Raw genomic sequence first — 15,380 nt, 5'->3', positions numbered from 1 at the left:
GTGAAGACTTCCTTGTCGGCGACTTCAACCTTCACAATCCGGTATGGGGCGGCAACGAAGTAACCACGATCGAGCCTGAGGCCATCCAGCTCGCCAACGGCCTTGATCATGCGGGTATGGAACTCTTGACTACCCGTGGCTTTCGCACCTACGCCCGAGGAAAATGTTTTGCTGGGGAGTACAGCAGTACAATTGACCTTACCTACGCCAGCTCGTCTCTTGTCCCGTTTGTTCGCGAATGGCAGTCGCCAGACGTACCAGGCTTTGAGTCCGATCACCGTGTCATTATGACCACATTGAACCTCGAGCTCAGCCGAGTGCCCAGCACCTACTACATCTGGAAGCGCGCCGATACCGACAAGTTTCGTGCGTGTGTTGGCGCGTCCCTGAAACCCCTTGGGTTTCCGGCACTTACAAGCCCCGCCATGATCGACAACTACGCCCGTAAGATCGTCCAGGCATTTGGCCCAGCCATTGAGACGCTGGTACCTCTGGCGTCCCCGCCAGGCTCGAAGCGTCCCAAGTCCCGGCCAAACCTCGTCGCTCAGCGAGCGCAGAATCTTCTGAGACTGGCGGAGGAGAAAGAACGCAGCTCTGACATCGCCACAGAGGGTCAGCAGCATTACAAGGTCAAATGCTTTGCGCAAAACGTCATTCGTAAAGAGCGTTCCGCCTCTTTCCATCGCATGCTCTCCCAAGATATCGCAAAGCGCAAAAGACTCTACTTTTGGGCCAGGCGGGGCGCCAGCTGGAACAAAAAGGCGCTCATGCCCATCCGGCAGGTCAGGGACGACAATGTTACCCATCGTACGCCTGAAGGTATGGCTGGCTGCTTCAGACAGGCCATGTGGCCAGACGGAACCACTGACGAGCAGCAGGTCCCTCCCGACCAGCCACTCAACGACCCGGAGAGAGTTCCCTTGGTTGTTTCGCAGGACTTGGAAATGTCCGAGGTCAAGAGGCTTATCGCAGGGGCGCCTACTGGCAAGGCAGCAGGGCCAGACCTGCTAGCCTACGAGGGCATGAAGATGGCCCAGGAGGAACTTTTACGCTACCTTCACCACCTGTTTGCAGCCTGTCTCAAGCTCGGTCATCATCCCGCTGCCTTCAAGCAGGCTTGTACAGTCATGCTGCGAAAGGCTGGCAAGGATGACTACGAGCAGCCCAAGAGCTGGCGACCTGTCGCCCTACTTCCTTGTATGGGAAAGCTTCTCGAAAAGATCTTCACCTATCGGCTCAAACAGCTTGCTGTCGAGCACAACCTTCTACCCGACGTACAGTTTGGCACTCCCGGCAAGTGCACCACCAAGGCGCTCCAGTATCTGCTCAACAACGTCTACTCCGCCTGGACCGGCAACTTTCGGCGACTGGCTACTCTCATGGGACTTGACATCACGGGCGCGTACGACAGAGTCGAGCGTTCCAAGCTCATGAAGATTCTTCAGGATGCTGGCCTACCCGAATGGATGCTCAGTTTCATCTGGTCGTTTCTTACCGATCGCAGCACCGACATGAGGCTCCCGGGCTTCACCTCACCCAGCTTCTGGGTCAACATGGGCATTCCCCAGGGCAGTCCCTTGTCTCCCATACTCTTCCTCTTCTTCTCGATGCCCATTGTTGGTGCAGCCAACGAGTACACCAACAATAGGGTAAAGATCTATCCCTTCGCTTACGTCGACGATACCTACTTACTCGCCGTCTCCAACAGTTACGGAGACAACTGCCAGGCGCTCAAGGAATGCCACGACAGGATCATGGAATGGGCCGACTCCGTCGGAGTTTCTTTCTCGCCTCACAAATACCACGTCATGCACTTCTCTCCACCAGGAAGCAAGACTGCCCCCTCCAAGCTGATGCCAAAGATTCCCGGGCTGGAGGGTAAGGAACCCGAGCGCTCGGTGAGAATCCTGGGCGTCGAGGTCGACAACAAGCTCAACTGGCAAAATCACGTTCGAGAGGTAAGATCAACACATTGCAGGACCTGTTTGTTCCATACTAACTCGTCGTCACAGCTGGCTGCAAAGGCCAACACGAAGATGAACGACATAGCACAAATCTGCAATACTACTGCAGGTCCTGACATGATATCCCTGAGACAGCTTTACATCACCACCGTTCGACCGATTATATCACACGGCTGCGGCGCTTGGTTCATCTACGGGGACGAGGATATTGTCAAGTACCAGGTACCGGGCAAGGTCTTAGGGTCTCTGGTCAGCATTCAGAACCAGTGCCTGAGGATAGTCACTGGAGCATTGGATCGTACTTCGGGGCGAACAGTCAACAAGGAGGCATACGTCGAAGACATCCTTGTCTATCTGGATAGGGTCGCGACCTTGCAGAGGGCTCGCGCTCTAGACACTCCAGATCACGAAAGGCTTCGCAGAATGCGACGGATTGGCAAGAGGCCAGCCGAATTCGAACTTCATCCATACCACTCGCTGGACTACCCAGCCAGATCCCTTTTGGAGAGAGCTAACGAGTCGTGTAGGGACAGGAAAGCCAGCAGCATGTCACTCAACGTTGTGAGGAAGGCAATGACGAGGATTGCCAAGCAGGACGCGGAAGAGATGTCGCGAAGGATGTGGAGCCGACACCTCGAAGATTGCTATGCTGATTCTCGGCACTCTCCGAGTTTTCGCAGCGCAGCCCTGATGGACAAGGCCAGATGGGGACCTCACAACCTTAAGCGCTACCGCGGCCTATCTCGCGCACAAAGCACCATGCTGATACAGTGCCGAACCGGTTACATCGCCTTGAATACTTTCTTGTACACGCTCAAGGTGAGCCAAAGCCAACCCGACCAGCCTCTCCCCAACGAATCAACCCTTCTAACCATGGTTAAGGCATACGATACTACACTTTGCGATTGCGGACGCGCCCCCGAGAGCGTCTTCCACCTGTTCATCCAGTGCGACATCCTCGCGTCGGCCCGAATACACCTCTACACTGCACTCGGCCACAGAGACTTCTACAGGATGCTGTCCGAGAAGCCCGAGATCGCTGCCGACTGGGCGATAATGTATTTCGATATCCCCCAGTTCGAGCACTGTAAACTTGAGTCCCGGTTCAATTCGGTTGAGTTATCTTCCTCCGCCTCCCAGCCACTCAATGTACTTGATGAACTCAAGGCGTGGATTTACGGGAGCGCTTCATGATTTACATGACCCAAGTGTTGATTAGCTGTGTTTACCCTCAATTTGTGTTCCGTAAGTCATCCATTTGCCAATGCCTGTCCCTCTCTGTCGCACTCATGCTAACTGCGTCTAGTCATACTGCTCTGCGTTGCCTTGCGACCCGATCCAATCTATTACTAACCCACCGAGCCAGCTTCGGCCCGCTAAGTGAGCCATTCCCCAATTCATTCCTTTGGTGGTTTACCAACTAACATGCCCCGCCAGCATTTACAGTTTTTCCCCCAACGCCAAAAGTGAGTCTATTCGTCATTGATCCATTCCCGTACCATCGCGCATCAACTAACAACTTCTTCTCGCAGCCTTCATTTCGCAATTTGCCTTTTTACCCCTCTTTTCCCCCTCACTTCCCTTCCTTCACCTCGCGATAGCCCTCGATTCCCGCGATACAAGTAGGTGCTTGCCTGTCCTCATCTTCGTGAACCCAATGCTGACCCGAGCACCGTCAGCATTTACACCGTCAATTCGACCACTTCGACCGCGCATTTCACCTCCATGAACCACGCCCAGTATCGGCCGTAAGTTTCTCATAGTTGCCAATCAGAAACGTCTGGTTAACCGCCATTACTAGGTTGCCGCCGCCCGATCTGATGGCCGTGATAAAGGCTTGTTGCTCTGTCGATAGGTCCTGATCCTGCCCCAAGCGATTGGCCAGGCCTTCCAAGGCCCTTAACTCGATTGTGATAGTTGGGATAATGGATGCATTTTGTGTATCCAGGAGCCTTACGGTGCAATCGAAGATTGCGAGATGTTTGTCTTATCTATTCCTAGGCTGATTTACTGTTGCTAATTATAACCATTAGTGACTTGCTGTATCGGCATCAATTTGTCGACGTGTGGCAGGTCTTTGCTTGTGATATTCAGATGCCAAAGGAAGGCATACAAATTGGGGATATCATCAATATTGAGATCGTTGATGTTGGTTGGATTGCCGGTAAGCATCTTTCTCTTGCATTTCCCCAAGCCTTTCACCAGGATATTAACGAATGTCATAGTTCACGTAGTCATTGACTGCCGCGACGGGATGGTTGTGGCTGTTGATGGCGATTGCGCAGCGGCGCATTTGTGAGTTTCCTTACTTACGATCTGGGTCATGGTCGCAGCTGGACTGACTGAGACGTATTGTTACAGTGTGATGGCTTGTTTGGTTCTTGGCCTGTTTCGAGATGGTCTGTTTGGGTTGGAGCCTTGGTGTTGATCGCCTCGACCGGGTGACGATGGAGAAGGCATTCGGCCTGCCAAGGCCGGGGAAAACAGTAAGTATCTCATCGCTCTCTCTGTTCTAGAACCTCCTAATTAATCATCATTGCAGTCTTTTTATGCTCGTGGATTGAGGCCATTTGTTTAGTTGGATCATAAGGTTGAAGGCTGCAGCGCTGTATGACCTTGAGACTTGCTTTTAAAGTTATTGTGTTTTTTGGCGTTGTGTATGACGCCTTATATGTGATATGCTGAAAAATAAGCATTATATTGTGTTATTCTGATTATATGAGACCTTATTGGCTATACCTTGCGTATTGCTGCAGAGATATTTTGATATTTTAATAAAAAAGAATACACTAAAAGCTTTCCTTCCTCTTGCTCCAACTGTGACATGTTTTTACGTGGCCTCTTCATTCATTCTGTCGCGTCGCGTACCGAGACTCGCGTTCCCCAGGGCGGGGTTGCTGCCTAAGGTTCAGCCGCAAACTCAAATTTCCAGGTCTCGTGTCACTAAAGTCTCAGTGGCCAACTTGTGTGACGCGACCTGATTATATAGCCCCTTGCCCGTCCTCTTCTCCCCCCGCCTCAGCTTCCGGCTTATCTCTTGTCTGTCCTCAACAACGGTGCCCCAACACCTATCGCTATGCATCTCAGTCTCGCGCAAGGGTTCTTCATCAGTCGGTTTTAGTACAGTTGTTCCGTATCAAGCACGCTCTTCCAGTCTACCGATCTACCCTGTTGTCTTGCCTCGGCTAACAGTCTGGCTCGTCCCATACTCTCCCAATAAACCGTCCCCCCCTTGGCTGGCCTGAATCGACCTCTGCCATGTCTTCATCCCCGTTCTTGAGTCTCCCCCCGGAGCTTCGTCATATGATCTACAAATACTACTACACTACTGCCGAGGGCTATTTCCTCCAGCCAATCTCCCGGAAGCTTGTCGCCGCCGACCGCAAACCAATTGATCTCGCCCTGATATACACCTGCCGCCTTATAGCCTACGAGACCAGAAACCTGCCTCTATTATACAATAACATTACCGTCTCTACAGTCTATGATCCCAAATTGCGTCCTTGGGCTGGCCGCTTCGACTATCTTCTGTTCGCCCAGTTTCAGAAACAGGTAAGCCTTGTTCTCATCTTGGGCAACTGGTTTCTCACTGAAGAAATGTGGGTTCGTATTGAACAAACGTTTCCGTGGTTTGTGCCCCAACTCAGAGATGCCCTACACCAACATCGACACGGATCACATCGAATCGACCTGACAAGATTTACCGATTGGGGTTTATCAAATTCCTTCAACTATTCAGCAGCGCCTTTTGTGCGGAAGTCCTACGGATTATCCGCGCTTTGTGAGGCCCTCGAATTCACCCTACGTGCCCTTGCCCAGGGACGAACGGAGAAATTCGATACGATTGTCGAGTATGAGCTTTTAGATTGGGAATATTACGGTAGCGATCGTCTCCTTAACTTCCTCGACAAGTGCTTCAAGCCCTGGGACGTACCGCACACCGATGTCCTTGCAGAAATGGGACGCAAGTTTGGAGATGATCACCTCTGGCCTACTCTCGGAGCCTGGGAGCCCAACAGGTTCCACACACGAGAGCATCGTACGAAGTTTCGCATCTCTGCAGCCTCTGCAGCCATAGGCTGGCTTAACAAGCTTCCCGCCAACAAACGAATATGCATTCGTGATATGGTGATCGTTGAAGACTACCCATCTGTAGGCCGTCAAGAATGCCACGCTGCAGGCCTTGTCCCTTTCTGCAGGGAGAATCCGCAATTACGGATTAACCACCGTGTCAGTATGCTGAGTGTTATTTTTTCTCGGGCACTACTCATTCGTGCCGGCTCTTTCGGAAGTCTGGCAAACTACGCGGAGCATGAAATTGGAGCAGAAGCCTTTGACCAGGCAAACCAGGTATCATTTTATGAGATAGCAGAATGGCTAGCAGAGATTGTTTCTCTCCCTAAGGCCGGAATGCCCAATGAGTCCTATACCTTTACTCTGGATGGTGAACCTATGGCCTTCATATGCTCCCGTATCTTCCAACAGATTGTGCTTAGGAAAGAGGCCATGCGACTTACCATAGAGCGAAGACTCCCGTCGTTGGATCCAGAAGAGCGCGACTATATGGGCTCCTATTTGCACCGAGGGCATGGAAACGCATTTGCGCAGCTCATTGACAACAGCTCCTTCGTCAAAACCAACTTCGACCCTGGTCAGCTTTGGAACGCGGAGAAAATGCTGGCTGAGTTTCGACGCATTGGACCCTGGGATTTCTTTAGAAACTATAAAGGTCTTCGAATGCTATACGAACTTCCCCGCCCTCCATCGGTTCATATTATACCGAGGCTGGGAGCAGTGGCAATGGAGAATTATGAAGTCCGGCCTTGCGCTCGGCGTCGATTCGCTCAAGAATGCCATCACCGCCGCCTTCGCGACAGCAGATAGCATTAGCTTGCATTCCGGGTAGAGCAATCGGGTGCGGAGTCAGCGTGCGGACCTGGGCTACTCACCGCTAGCCATACCGTGAAACACCGCATGTAAATGACTGTCGGATTTCTAATGCAGTCGAGGAAGGTAGGCTAGATGCATCGGACGTCATTTCGATGTGCTCGGCAACAAGGTGGGCAATTTAGAAAACAGTATGTACTTTAGTACTTCCAATAGATATTGCTAGTAAGGTGTAATCCGATGCTTTTTATCCAGTCAACCCCAGTACCAGATATGAGTGGACTTTGAGATTGAAGCCTAAGCGAGGATCCAATCCGCCGGCGGGTTACCCGGGAGTACTCAAGGCGCCGGATACAGAACTTACAAGGTACTGGAGATGGGACCCAAAACTCATCATCGTCCTCCACAGATAGTGTAATACGAGTTCCGTTATCATCCATCGACATAAAAGCTTAAAAGGCTTTATGGAAAATGAGAATAGCATAACTAGCGACAAGGATGACAGAATAGTGAGATTCAGCAACATGCGCGTCCGATGCCCAGTGCTGCTGGAACCCCCGAAGTGCAGGGTAATGCTCCAAGAGCTTGGAAAAGCACGTGGCCGCGGTCTCTGGGGCAAACGGAGTTTGTGGTTCCACCAATAAGATGCTCCGTAACGCTGTGTTGGAATCTTGACTTTTCCGACTTGGTAATGGGGAACTTGCACATGATTGAAGGTTTGGGGGTTAACAGATTAGCAATGAATTCAGTTGATACCCCAATAGGCTTCAAACTATCGGCAAAGTCGCAATGATATCCCGAGATAGCGTGTATGGTGTTGCGGGTATAAAGATAGGCAGAGCCACGAGAATCGCAATTCAGGTCTGAAGCGCCTCGAAATTCACGTTCTAAAGACATCTAAACTCTGGCATCACTAGATCATGCGAGGTTCGCAAACCATCTTCGTTCTCGGGGCACCGCTTCTAACTACTGTTAATGCCGAGTCTCTTCCAGCTGGAGTAGCCCGCGATATCTCAGAGTTCAGAGACAAACATCCCTACGCTCCACCTAAGCATAAACATCGTGAAATCGTCCGGATTCGTGCATCCAAGAATGACACAGACGATGTGTCGGATGAGTTCAAGATGGGCGTACGGAAAGCCAATGGCGGAGGCACGTTGCATCTAACCAAGGGAAAGACATATATCATTGGTAAAGCTCTAGACTTGACCGGGCTTGAGGACATTCACATCCATCTCGAGGGTGAGATCAGAGTAAGTACTTGTGATGCATTCCGAAGGGGTGCGCTTTTCTGACAGCTATAGTTTACGGATGATGTTGAGTACTGGCAAGAGAATGCCTTGTACCATCCCTTTCAGAAATCGATCATGTTTGGAAGTGGGGAGGAAAAGACATTAAAATTTACGGCAATGGTGTAATTGAAGGCCAAGGGTCCGTGAATCTCGTCCGTCCTTATGATAAAAAGCTGATGCCATTAGACAACGGTGGTGGAATGAGTTCGAATCTGGAACTGGCTCGTAAGTGCATCTCTATTATCGAATAAACTATTCAGATAAGCTTACATTTACAGCATTCTGATCCCAAACAACAAATATTACCGCCCAATCCTCTTCTACGCCGAGAACACGACTAACCTCGATGTCTCGGGTATCCATTCAAAGACTCGCCTTGCTGGAACAACTTCATCGTCAGCTCCAAGAACATTAAGTACATAGATGTTGTAGCGACTGCCCTTTCAAACAACGGAAGTATTATCCCCAAGAACACGGATTTCATGAATACCATGAACACCTCAACTTTTAGGATAGAGAGGACCTGGGTGAACATCGATGACGTCTGTTTCTCACCGAAGCCGAATAGCTCAGATCTTTATGTTAATACCATGTATTGCAACGGCACGCATGGACAGGTCAGTACTGGACTACCTCGAAGAGAGTATGCTAACCGAGATAGTCTATGGGCTCTCTGGGACAGTACAGGGGCGAGGTCTCTAACGTCTACGATGTGCACATTGAGAATGTTTGGATGATGAATGGGGACGTAAGTGGTAAACCCCTCTGTTATGACTACGTCTAATTGGCCCAGTACTCGGCAGCTCGTATCAAAGTTTGGGCTGGCGAGGAAACCGGCACAGGATTCGTGAACAACGTAACCTTCAAGTAAGCCTCCTCAACAATCTCGCAAACAACTTTCGCTCAACAGATATCAGAAACTTCTGGGTCGCGCGCATGGACTACGGCATCTTCCTCGACTCATGCTACTTCAACATCTCCTCCGAAGAATGCAACGCTCACCCATCGGATATGAAAAGTCACCAACATAAATTTCGAGAACTTTACTGGGTACACGTCTGGTGTTTATGGAAACGCTGTTGCAAGGCTGTCGTGCTCAGCTGCTGAGGATGCTGTTTGTGCAAACATCACTGTCAAAGACTTCGATGTCCGGACGCCATGCGGGAAAGAGCCTGTCATTATTTGTGATGGGATGGACGGTGATATTGGCGTTGATTGTGTGCCGTATGATAGTGATGAGGCTAAAGCGGCACTGAAGGCAAAGTGTACGACTCCGATGGCAGCGATTGATACAGATCCGTGGGGCAATGGACTCATTGAGAAGAAGAAAGGAGCCTTTCATCCACAGTAGAGGTTGCGAGTTGGGCCCTTGCAAATTGCTCATGGTTATCTGCAATGGCAAAATACACCTCAATTGATGTACACTAAATACTGTTTCCTACTCCGACTCTGTCAAACAGTAAACTCATGGTTCCCCGATCCAACAGTCTTCGTCTTTTGCGACCCCGGCAAAGTAACCTTGGCCTTTGTGTTCGGCGGAACCCTGACCTTGAGATGAAACTTCCCATTCGACAGACTCCAATCCGTCGAGATGGTTCCATACTGACTGACATACGTAGCACTTGCATGGGAAAGATTTCCGCCAGGAATAGGCGCAATAGAAACAGTCTTGTACCCAGGCTCCAAGGGCGCGATTCCTCCAATGAACTGATGCATCCAATTGGCAACAGACCCAAAAGAGTAATGGTTAAAGCTGGTCATCTCACCGGGGTTAATAGTGCCATTGGGCAGCATACTATCCCATCGCTCCCAGGTGGTTGTGCCGCCCATAACAACCTGGTACAACCAAGACGGAACCTTCTCCTGAAGAAGCATGCGGTAGAAGACATCGGTCGAGTTGATGTCTGAGAGTGCAAACCCAAGTTGAGATGTTCCTGCAAAGCCTGTACCAACAAGATAGTCGTTGTTCTTGATGATGTCTCGCAGGGTGTCGGCGGCTGCTTTCTTCTGCTTGTCATCTTTGAGAAGGTTGAAAGCCAACGATAAAGCGTAGGCGGTCTGAGTTCGGTTGACTAACTTGCCGTCGGGTGCCCAGGCACTCTGGAACTCGCGCTTGAGATCAGAGTGCTGGGCTTGGTACTTCCTGGCTAGTTTGGAGTTACCAAGGGCTCCGGTGATCTGTGATAGTGTTTCGGTCATCTTGACCAAGTACGCATCCGAGACCAAGTACTTGTCTGTCGTCGCGGCGCCAGGGTCATCCGGGGGTGAAAGAGGGTCGAGCCAATCACCAAATTGAAAGCTACTTCGGTTCCAGAGACCAACATCATTCCGGGAGATACCAGTATCAATCCAGTTCTGAGCCTGAGGGAGATGTTCCTGGAGTAGTCCCTTGTCACCGAACGATTGGTAGATGTGCCATGGATTGCCAACCACCACGTCTCCCCATACTGATGCTGGCTTAGGAGGTCTGTCCAGAAACCAAGGTATTGAGGGGACATAAAATGGTGGGACCATCTGGTTCTGGGACATCTCAGACCAGATATCCTTGTGCCAGCCCTTCCAAAAGGCCGATGTGTCGTAGAGGTAGTTCGATGTAGGGCCAAAAGCATGTGCATCGCCCGTCCAGCCAAGTCGCTCATCTCGTTGAGGGCAGTCGGTTGGAATGCTCAGGAAGTTGCCCTTCATGGACCACCGGACATTGGAGTGGAACTTGTTGAGAAGCGGGTTGGAGCAGTTGAAGTAACCCGTTTCTTCCAGATCTGTATGGACAACGATGGCCCTTACGCTGTTCGCATCCAGGGGTGTTTCTTCAGGCCAGCCATAAAGCTCAGCATAGCGAAAGCCGTGGAAGGTGAACTTGGGCTCCCACTCGATAGGGCCTTTATCACTAAGTGTAAGATAGTCCTCAGCCTTGGCTAGTCGGAGAGGTCGAAGAGCCAGTTCACCATCCTCCAGAACCTCGGCGTGTCGCAGTCGGATAGTGGTGTTCTTGGGCCCATCAACGTTCAGTCTCAGCCAGCCAACGAGGTTCTGTCCAAAGTCGACAAGTTGCTTGCCAGAAGCGGATTTGAAGAAGCGCTGTGGCTTGACCTCTTCAACGCGCCGGACAGGTGGCTGTTCTGCAGGAACAAGTGCGCCATCTGGAGAGGGCAGAAGACGAGTATCTGACCAAGAAGAGCCCTTTAAGCCAGGCTTGGACCATCCCTTGATATCGGCTTCGAGAGTTGCATTGTATTTGTCTCCGTCGTAAATCTCACCGGCAGTAGCAGGGCCAAAGCTAGACTTCCAAGTGGTGTCAGTGACGATCTTGACTGTCTTCCCGCTCTTGGACTTGACGTGGAGCTGTGCCAAAAGACCAGTAGAGTTGCCGTAGATGTTTCGTTGACCGCCTGCAAAACCCAACCGTCCAGCGTACCAGCCTTCACCGACAAGAGCGCCTATCGCATTAGAACCTGGGGTGAGGAGCTTGGTCACATCATAAGTGTCGTAGACATGGCGATGGTGGAAGGACTGCCAGCCGGGGGCCAAGACACTGTCGCCAACCCGCTTCCCATTGATCTCTGCTTCGTAGATGCCCAGGGCCGTGATGTAAAGCCTAGCCGAGATAATATCATCAGGAAGCTTGAACTCCTTGCGGAAGTAGACAGGACGTTTGGGCGCGGTGACATTGATCTTGATCGTTGAAGCGATGGGCTTCACGTTCTCCCAGCTCTTCTTGAAGAGTCCTGTCTCGACAGAGACCCAATCAGACCAGGGCGTCGAGGGCTGCTTTGAGCGGCCATGAGCACGGATCCTGACGGAGACGGGTTGGGCTTCTTCGAGTGGAGCATCGGGCCATGGCTGGTAAAGAGAGTCGGAGGACTTGAAGGAGAAGGAGTTGGGCTTTTCACTGGTGCTGCGAGTGACTTGGATGTCGTAAGAGCTCTGTTCCCAATCTTGAGCATCACCGTCAAACCTCCATGAGATTCTTGGTGCTGTCTCTGCGATACCCAGGGGTGAGGCGTAATGCTCAAAAGAGACCCGAGAGATTGACAGAGCCATCCTTGCTAAGCTTGCTTGCATCGAGTCTAACATTAAGGTCGCTTGGTCCCTCATTTTATAAACGTGTACGATCATACACTAATCCTTTTCGATGTTGAGCATTTCGGTCCTTCCAAGTACCGAGGTCTATTGATCACCACTGGAAATGCCGTCCTCAGCCTTCTCGCTGATTGATAACCCGAGAGTCTTCGAACATCTTTACCGAATGTTACATTGCGGGGAAGAGTAAGATGAACTGGCTGGGGTAAAACGCGGGGAAATGCAAATGGACATCTCATGACGGGTCAGGGTTTGTCATCGCTGTAACATAACCCGTCGATCTGAAAACATACGCCGCCATCGACACAAGGTTGCTATCGTCGCAATAATACCCCGAGTAGTTGGCCCCATCGAGACATGATTCTCGAGATCAATGTTCCAGACATCGAGGAAGAGAGACAGTTCTTTATTGTCCAGGCGAACCTTCTGCTACTCTAGTCAGTTTGCGTGTTCTCTGTGATATATGTCGTTGAGTAAGGGTGGATGATTGTGCGGGCAGCGCTTTTCCACATTAGGACAAGATAAGCCATAGGAAGCACAGATATCTATTTATCCTCGGAATTTCCGGACAACAGTATCGGAAAACCCATTCGCATCTCCACACCATCACCAAACAATGGTCTTTTCTGGTCAAGGGTTGGGAATGCCGCGAGATGGTTTTTTGCCTGGGGATTAAAAATCGCCAGGATGCCGATATAAACTTAAGATTGACAATAAGTTCTTTGAAATTTCTGCAATGGATATTTAGCGTCACAACCGCACCAAAGATTACCACGCCTGGCAGCCACTAAAAGTATGTCCTTCGTCCTATCGAGAAATGAAGTGCAATTCTCTCAATGTTAAAAATCAATACAATTATTGCTAAATGCTTCCTTCTGCCCAGGAACATTCATAACTATTTAAGCAAGACCGTCGCCCAGCCTAGTAACGAGGACACACAAATAAAAAGAAATAAAAGATGTATTCTTGTCCTCCCGCTGACTATGATGTTATTCTTTGTCCTGCGCGTACAAGACGCAGGCTAATAGAGTACTGAAATTGTTAAGATCATGTCCACAAAAGCCCTAAGGAGAGTTGAGCCGGGACACAGAATCCTGTGATGTCTTCCACAGATGCCGTTTCCGACAGTCCACTATCCCAGTCTTCTCCGAGTATGCAGTAAGCCTGTGTACACACAGCTCAAAGCTGGACTTCATCTCTTCCAACTTCGAGTTGTTCTGGTCCACCCACAAATTGCCCTTATCAATCTTGACGAATGAAAGGTAATCCATCGGAAAAAGCCAGTATCCAGGAACAACCTCTTTCCCCTTTGCTCTGAAGTCCTGGATGAATAACTCTGCTGCACATTGCCACTTTTTGGTTCTGTTTGGAAGACATTGGTGTAGTGTGTCTCTTTGACTGAACAGGCAGCCATAGTTGACATCGGGCGACAGCGTGATCTCCTCTCTGGACAAGAGACGGAACCAGAACAGAGCGCTCAGTCTCATACCCTCTATTGGGAGGTACTGAGGTGAATTGGCTTTGACCCATTTGTCCTGGAGCCCAGAGAGATGGAGATCGATGGGTGCCAAGGGCCAAGAGAATGTGCGAAGGTCCGCCCATCGTGGATCCACACATCCTGGTATGGTATCCTGAAAGCTGACGTCTGTCAATCTTCCCAGGCCCTCCTTCCACAGCTTTACCTCAGCAGGATCTTCTGGAAACGAATAATTCTGCCAATTTAGACCATTAAAGCCACGAAACTGAACTTTAAGGTCGGGGGCTAGGTTGACGAGCCCAACGTGCCGATGATCCGTTGCCCAAACACAATGAGCGAAGCGACCAAACCCTTCGGTAAGACCCATGCGTATGGTATCCGATTCCGGCCGAAGGTACAGCGTTCCCTTCTCATAGAGCCCTGGTTTCATATAAGTACAGGGAATGTGTACCCTGTAAAACCTTTTCGCAGCCTCGCGCGACTCAGCGTTGACGCGGAACAGTTTGCTTATGGCTACTTTATCATCAACGAAGACACCATATTTCTTCTCCGATCCTGCATTGACTTCCGTCTCCTGTCTGTTGGGAAGCTGGGGAGTAGTTGGAGAACCAATAACGGCTGAAAGCTCTTTCTCCACAGGTCTGCCATGGAGCACATGCATAGTTCGTGCCTCATCCCTGTTATTCATTAGCTTTACATAGGCTGTGCTGAGAGCATGGTGATATACTTACCAGCATTCCTCTCCGAGGGTCCAAACATGCATGCTAAGAACTCTGTCTTTGCTGAGAGCCTTTTCCCATATCAAGTCCCGAATCTCGATAGGGAGTCTAGCGAATTGAGGAAAGGCTGCCATTTCGTTGATCTTAGTGGTGGTAAGAGCAGGGCTAAGTTTAGACATGTTGGGGTTGATAAGTCTTGTGATTATTGAGATGAGGTATGTGAGATAGAGAACAGGGAAATTGTGATTCTTCTGCAGTTGGGATCTCTGTCTTTATATTCTCATTCGGCGTGAAACTTTCGCCAACTAAAGTTAAATGACATGGAGAATCTTGGTATCAAATCATGCGACGACGTGTGTGCGTGGTCTCTTATACTTAGAGTGTTGAAGGGGGCAAAAGAGAACCTTGTTCTCATTCATCACGTAAATCCGCCGCCGAAAGGTTAACCATATAGGCGGTAGTCATCCCATAGTTAAACGTTAAAGAGTAACTTTTAAACTACAATCCTGTCATAGCCACTGAGCGCTACGCTGTCCGAGAATGGTAAACTTTTAACAGTGATTCATTTACGTCGTAAAGAATCTCTGGAAATATACCAGAGTCTATAGATGATAAGCACAATTACTTCTGTGCATATGTCTATCCAAAACCTTCCTCGCTGGTACCCAACATCCGTTCTATGAGTATAGTTAAGTTGCACGTAGATCTGCATTATAGTTACTAGTCACTGATTCAACGAGTAACATTCTCTCGGTAGGTTGGTATGTTACATCACACGAACTATGGCCTCAATAGTTACTGGTTGTGAATCCACGTCGGTCCAAGGCAATGTTGGATCTACTTATTGTTTATTTGAGCCTTCATATGTTCTCTTTTCGTCTAGCAACACTATATTGAAGCGTCTACTGGTTCTTGAATAGCAGGGACAAGGACTTGCTTGCTCCCAGGTAATACGTCCAGT

General features: G+C 50.0%; 5 protein-coding genes across 5 annotated transcripts; 3 read left to right on the top strand and 2 right to left on the bottom strand.

Moving 5' to 3' along the window:
• Positions 1-3,389: 3,389 nt before the first annotated feature.
• On the top strand, positions 3,390-4,392 carry FVEG_17230 (hypothetical protein; the record flags this gene model as incomplete). The annotated part of the gene is made up of 7 exons (XM_018906488.1): positions 3,390-3,430; positions 3,497-3,586; positions 3,644-3,712; positions 3,882-3,944; positions 3,998-4,128; positions 4,190-4,259; positions 4,326-4,392. The coding sequence occupies 7 exons, from the start codon at positions 3,390-3,392 to the stop codon at positions 4,390-4,392; spliced, it is 531 nt and encodes a 176-aa protein (XP_018760228.1).
• Positions 4,393-4,977: 585 nt separating this feature from the next.
• On the top strand, positions 4,978-7,358 carry FVEG_12339 (hypothetical protein). The gene has a single exon (XM_018901688.1). It carries the CDS (start codon positions 5,223-5,225, stop codon positions 6,846-6,848), a length of 1,626 nt encoding a protein of 541 aa, XP_018760227.1. The 5' UTR covers positions 4,978-5,222; the 3' UTR covers positions 6,849-7,358.
• Positions 7,359-7,771: 413 nt separating this feature from the next.
• FVEG_12338 (hypothetical protein) lies at positions 7,772-9,494 on the top strand (the record flags this gene model as incomplete). Its single annotated transcript, XM_018901687.1, has 9 exons — positions 7,772-8,104; positions 8,156-8,265; positions 8,330-8,368; positions 8,422-8,538; positions 8,601-8,760; positions 8,805-8,891; positions 8,937-9,010; positions 9,061-9,193; positions 9,252-9,494. The coding sequence occupies 9 exons, from the start codon at positions 7,772-7,774 to the stop codon at positions 9,492-9,494; spliced, it is 1,296 nt and encodes a 431-aa protein (XP_018760226.1).
• A 101-nt stretch (positions 9,495-9,595) lies between these two features.
• Positions 9,596-12,184, bottom strand: FVEG_12337 (hypothetical protein; the record flags this gene model as incomplete). Its single annotated transcript, XM_018901686.1, has 1 exon — positions 9,596-12,184. One exon carries the CDS (start codon positions 12,182-12,184, stop codon positions 9,596-9,598), a length of 2,589 nt encoding a protein of 862 aa, XP_018760225.1.
• Positions 12,185-13,287: 1,103 nt separating this feature from the next.
• Positions 13,288-14,598, bottom strand: FVEG_12336 (hypothetical protein; the record flags this gene model as incomplete). Its single annotated transcript, XM_018901685.1, has 2 exons — positions 13,288-14,377; positions 14,432-14,598. 2 exons carry the CDS (start codon positions 14,596-14,598, stop codon positions 13,288-13,290), a joined length of 1,257 nt encoding a protein of 418 aa, XP_018760224.1.
• Between the last annotated feature and the right edge of the window lie 782 nt (positions 14,599-15,380).

Source organism: Fusarium verticillioides, chromosome 4 (genome assembly GCF_000149555.1).
Source record: "Fusarium verticillioides 7600 chromosome 4, whole genome shotgun sequence".
NCBI classification, from domain to species: Eukaryota; Fungi; Ascomycota; class Sordariomycetes; order Hypocreales; family Nectriaceae; genus Fusarium; species Fusarium verticillioides.
The sequence above is the reverse complement of the archived record's forward strand: the minus strand, read 5'-3'. Positions and strand labels throughout refer to the sequence as shown.

Excerpts from the sequence above, each read along its gene's own strand:
- FVEG_12339 (XM_018901688.1), top strand. The coding sequence starts at position 5,223 with ATGTCTTCATCCCCGTTCTTGAGTCTCCCCCCGGAGCTTCGTCATATG.